The 5867-nt window shown below is 34.6% G+C and overlaps 1 protein-coding gene across 1 annotated transcript; it reads left to right on the top strand.

Annotated features, from left to right (window-relative positions):
- Window positions 1-272: 272 nt before the first annotated feature.
- On the top strand, window positions 273-809 carry LOC132272605 (ethylene-responsive transcription factor ERF021-like). Its single transcript, XM_059773720.1, has one exon. The coding sequence runs from the start codon at window positions 273-275 to the stop codon at window positions 807-809; it is 537 nt and encodes a 178-aa protein (XP_059629703.1).
- Window positions 810-5867: the final 5058 nt, after the last annotated feature.

The following is a 5867-nucleotide window of genomic DNA, read 5'->3' on the forward strand; positions in this document are numbered from 1 at the left end:
GTGTCACAATTGTTCATGAAACCAGCAAACATTCAACAAATATATTCATATAGACACTAAATAATCTAACTGTCCCACCAAAAGAAAAAAAAATGTGATGTTGAAATTGCTTGGAAGCTCCCTTAATCTTATAATATGTGACCACGTTGCAATCACACTTGAATGACTTTAACATATCCACATCTATATATATACATGAATCGATCCCACTTACTCCTTCAATCTTTGTCTAAATATATTTCAGTTCTTTGCATTAACAAGTTAGCATATGCATGGAGGATCAAAGTTGCAACCATGGTGGATGTAGCATGTCCTCGCCCTACCGGGGAGTCCGGAAGCGGAAATGGGGCAAATGGGTGTCCGAGATTCGCGAGCCTGGAAAGAAAACTCGAATTTGGCTGGGAAGTTTCGAGACGGCGGAAATGGCGGCTGCGGCGTACGACGCGGCAGCATTGCACCTTAGAGGGCCCGAAGCGCGGCTGAATTTTCCCCAGCTTAGGGACAATATCCCTAAGCCTGCAAGCTCGAGTGCGGAGGATATACGTTTGGCGGCTCAAGAGGCCGCTTTGGGTCTCAAGAGGCCTACCGAAGAGCCTGAGGCAGGTAGCTCCAGCTCCAACCCGGGTCCGGTAAGGATAGGACTCTCTCCGAGTCAAATTCAAGCCATTAATAACTCACCTCTCGACTCACCTAAAATGTGGATGGAGTTGGCAGATGCTCCTATGGTAGAAGAACATGTCATTTTTTCTAATGATATTGAGATGAGTGATTGGGAAGAAATACCTGATGATTCCTTATGGGATTCCTAGGTAATTCAGTACTAGAAACCATAGTCATGACCGACCATACTTATTTAATTATATGTATTTACTTTTTCTAACCATATTATATTTTAAGGGTTGATCCTTGTTTTTAGATTCTATAAGATTTTATATATATATATATATATATATATATATATATATATATATTGTATAAAATAAACTAAAGAAAAGAGTACCAATTCTTAGGAGTACATGCTTGGTCATTTGATTTTTTCAACATCAGGATTTTTTAATGTATTGGGAGAAAGATATACGACTTTCAAAGAATAGCCATTGAGTTGAAGAAAGGATTAGAAAATCCCTTGAGTTGGAACTTGGAACAGTGGGTGAGAGTTCGCATGTTTGTGTGTGACTTTATTTAAATGGGTCCCTTTTAACATCAAATGACTTTTACACGGAGGGTCCCATAATCAGATGAGAGTATTTTTGACAACTCATTTGAATAAGATTTAGTGAGTGATTTTTTTTTTTTAGTGAAAGGGCTAGAATTTCAACAACTCTCAGAGTCGGTGTGATGTAACTTATATTGTTCCTTTTTCTTTTTCTTTTTTCTTTTTGTTTTTGGGTTTGTTTGATTCTTACTGTATATGTACAAGGAATGGAATTGTTGTTATAATAAAGTGACTTTTGATTGTTTGGTACCACTCTTTATCTATATATCGTATATTATATATGTATCTAGTGTTGAGACCTCTTTTTAATCAAAAGTGAAGTTGTGCTAAGAATTTCTTGGGTTTGGTTGAAGTTTTAAGTGCAAGGGATATAAACTCTCTTCAACTTATTCAACCATTCAACATTCCTCTTTTGCAAAAATATCATTACACCACATTAACATAAACATATATATAGATAACAATTTTACACATATATGCACAATACAATATTTTACATGATTTACTTAATTATAGGGATACATCTATGAAAAGAGAGAAAATTTTCTATTATGTATCAATAAAAATAATATACAATCACCTATGTTAAAAACCTCACACATTCTTTCACTCTTTTCTTCTTTTACTTTTTTGTTCTTTTTCAAGTTAAGAACATCATAACCTGTTTTTATTATTTTTCGGGTTAAGAACACACGAATTTTGATCCACAAACCCAACATTTTTTATTTTTTTATTTTTTTATTTTTGTGTTCAAATTCAAGCTACTTGGGCTGCTTTATTGGGCCATGTCAGTTTTTCCCTTTCTTGATCCAGATTGAGCCCTTGTGTTAGGTTTTGGGGTTGCCATATAAAAGGTATCATTTTTTTTTTTTTTTTTTCAAAAGAGATTTTGGTGGACAATGAAAAGTGTGTGTGACTGCTACGAAACCTTGTAGAGTGTTATTGTGAGTGAAGAAGAATACATTCTTCTTTTTTATCTTGTGCTCCTTTTGATTTCATAGTGAATTTGATGGTGGTTACCACCATGGAAGTAGGCTTTTATTTATTTTTAAGTCGAACCATGTAAATTGTTTGTGTTCTTATTTGATTGATTGTTTGTTATTTTTCCTCATTATTTCTAATTTGTTGTCAAACATTTCCGATTGATCATGAATATTTTCCACAACAAATTGATATCAGAGCCGTAATCGGAGTTTGGGATGACTTCAAAATATTCCGAGGTATTGAATGCCAAATTCGACGTGGCATGGAGAAATTTGATGGGAAGAATAATTTTGGATTATAGCAAATCCAAGTTAGAGATATATTGATTCAGCAAAAGTTACACAGAGCATTGAAGGGTCAGGAGGGTAAGCCGAAGGATTTGTCAGACGATGATTGGGATGAATATGATCTACAAGCATGTAGCACATTCGGTTGTGTTTGGCCAAGGAGAGCACGCACAATGTTATGCACGAAAAATAAAAAATCTGATAAAGGGAGATGAAGATTAAAATAAAAAAAAAACGTAAATAAGTTGAATGTTTCCATTCCATAAAAGGGGAACTTCAAATCTGATTGTAACAAGGGCTAAGGAAGAGAAAAATAAGACTAAGACTTCCGACACAGCTAGAGTAGTAGAAGTTGATTCAGATGATGTTGGTAAGGTTTTGTCTTGCAATAAATTTTTTCCAGATGGTTGGATTCTCCGATTGTTCATATCATATGTGCCCTAATAGGGAATTGTTTTGCTTCTTACCAATAGGTAAAATGGTGGAACTATTTTGATGGGTAATAATGCAGCCTGTAAGATTGGAATACTACAAGATCCCTTGTGGTTCCCACAGACGGCGCCAACGAAGGTGTAGGTACAAAAATATCACATTAGCAAAATCCTTTCTATTTCTCTCCTCATTTCTATTCATAGCCTTTCCATTTACCCTTCCCTAGTTTCCCTGCTTGGCTTCGACATTGTGGGCCTCATGGGCTTGATTCCATTCGGGCTTTACCTCTTATATAGTCGTCGCAAAAGAGTGAAGCATATCACTGGGCCTTATTTCCTCTTTGGAATGGACAGTGACACTAGGCTCGTCTCTGGGCCTGGTTGGGCTTGCTTTCATTGGGCTGAAGTGGATTTTCCCCGTCAGATCCAAAATCCAAATATTTGTTTTGGAGGAGAAAAAAAACACCAACATTGCATTCGCTAGTTGGTCCGTAGTAGGATTCCCAGCCAATGGATTTATGTTTAACTTTGTTAAGGTAAAATGACAAGTTGATGTCACCAACATCAAAGACAACAATTTCATTTTGGGATCATCTTGGAATTTCTATCCTCAACTTTCCCATCCACCAAACGGTCTTCTTCCCTTGCCCTGTCCTACCAGAATGACAAGCTCAAATGATCTCCATCGCCCACTGGTCAGCTTTCTTGCATCCATTGTACCTTTATAATAGGTCTCTGGTCTCTCGACTTAAAACCTTACGAGCCAAAAGAGCGATAAGAAAAGAACAGAAAAAGAGTTATCCATATATATATCAACAAATAAACCAAAAGATTAATTCTTAGGAGCATGTCTTAAAATAAAATGTTATAAACAAAAGCTAAAAAGAAAAAAGAAAAAGCATCCAAATCTGTTCCATTGAAAATGAAACACTGCATATAAAATATTGATTCTTAAAACAATTATTTTCCATGGAAAAGCAAGAAATTTTGGGAAAATAATATAAATAAAGTGGATGTGATAGTTATTAAATATGATAATTAAACTTTTAAATTTGCAGGAATTTTTTTTTTTTGGAAATTTTAAATTTCTAGGAGTTACTAGCTAGTCCGTCTGCAGAATTTGTTGATCAAAGGACTCGATGCCTTGCACTATGCCATATCAATGAGACTTATGTGTTCATGTTGGAAATTGTAAACTGTAGTTAGATTTATAACTCAGTTACCCTTTTTTTTTTTGACATGAATTGTTCTAAAGACTTCACATCAGAAGGAAAAAAAAATTTAAAGGAAGGGAGAAAGAACAAAAAGAGAATAACCGTACCTGTTCTGGGATTCATAAATCCCCCAAGCAGTTTGGAAGATCATTGAAGATTGTGTTCGCGCTCGGCTTCTCTCAATCAAAACGAAGGACTCCACCAGCTCGAGATGCATAGCTGCTGAATGGGGACTCCCTAGTTTGATCAATGCAGCTAGGTTACAGTTGGATGATGTTGCCTCTGGTTCCTTTCCTCTGAGTTTGAATTTCTGATTTAGGGGAGGGGGAAGTTTTGTTTTGTTTTGTTCCTTTTGGGCCATGTGGGTTGGGCTCTTGGGTGAGGTCTCTTGTGTGGGCCTGTGTGTTCTGTTTTGTAGCCTTTGGGCTGTCTTTTTTGGGCTAGTTGGTTAGCCCTGTACATCTCTCTTTGAGGTTATATATACTGATTTACCCAAAAAAAATAAAAAAATAAAAACTTTAAAAACAAAAATCAATAACACTTTTCATATTCCACACTAGGGTTTCTATTGAACATATAAGCACACAACTTATGATTACAATCCATTAACAAATGGATTACTACCCAAGACATTTATGGAATATGTTAAAATAATGGACCTTGAATGTAGTCAATGATGATTATTTTTTAATTGTGGATTGCTTAATAGTGCATATATATATTTGACATTTTGCGCTGATTAAATGTGTTTATAATATTTCCTATTAATTAATATACATGTACGTATTGCTTTAATAAATAGTAATAAGAATAGTTTTGGAAAAAACATTATTCTTAGATCATTATTGATACTTCTCATTTATAAACTATGTTGAATAGGTTACTATTGTTATGGTACATGGTAGAGACTGCGTCATTTAGGGACATATAACCGCCTTGACTCGCATTGGTAGTTTATTTACCATGGTATTTATGATGACCAATTTAATGAGTTAATCTGATTTATGGTGCACACTAATGACTGTTTTACTAAACCACTATAGAAGTTATCATATGGGCCAAGTGGGAGAATGTAAGATTATTTATTAATTATGTGGCCCACATGTTTTGGACATGTGATATATTTCATTAATTAGTGGTTAAGTAAATAGGTATTAGATTAATATTATATTATTTGGTTAACTTATAAATTACCTTTATGGTAATTAATTATTGGAGGAGTGTTTTCCTATTTATTCCTTACTTTGATGGAAAGTGGTAAAGTTACTAAAAGGAAAACTGGTCATCTCTCTGCCTTTATAAAAGTGCATATTCTCATCAATTATGTACGTTAATAGAAATAACACATATAATGTTTATGTGTGCTAAAGGTCAAGAGAGAGAAATCAGTTTCTACACTTTGACTTGCTGTTTATCACGTTATTTGTTCCGCAAAAAAGATCTCGACATTTGCCTTGATATATACGATATTTACAATTACAGATCGAGGTGTTTATATCTAACTATTTATTTATGCATTATAGACTATGTCAAAATAATGAAGTTATAAGATTTTGGAATTCATGTTTATTTGTGATTAATGATTTGCGCAAATAATTATAATTTACATGGCAAGCAGACACACCTTCACCACTTAATGAGTCCTCTGATTCAATCTCCATTTAGGTTAAACTCTTTAATGGCCCCTTACATTTGTGGTCCTCTAGAGGCTTGAGCTAAGTAGCAAGTGCTATTG

This window comes from Cornus florida, unplaced genomic scaffold (assembly GCF_030987335.1).
Source record: "Cornus florida cultivar Cherokee Brave unplaced genomic scaffold, ASM3098733v1 CherokeeBrave_3.0.0_Hap2_Chr09, whole genome shotgun sequence".
Taxonomy (NCBI): domain Eukaryota; kingdom Viridiplantae; phylum Streptophyta; class Magnoliopsida; order Cornales; family Cornaceae; genus Cornus; species Cornus florida.

Excerpts from the sequence above, each read along its gene's own strand:
- LOC132272605 (XM_059773720.1), top strand. The coding sequence starts at position 273 with ATGGAGGATCAAAGTTGCAACCATGGTGGATGTAGCATGTCCTCGCCC.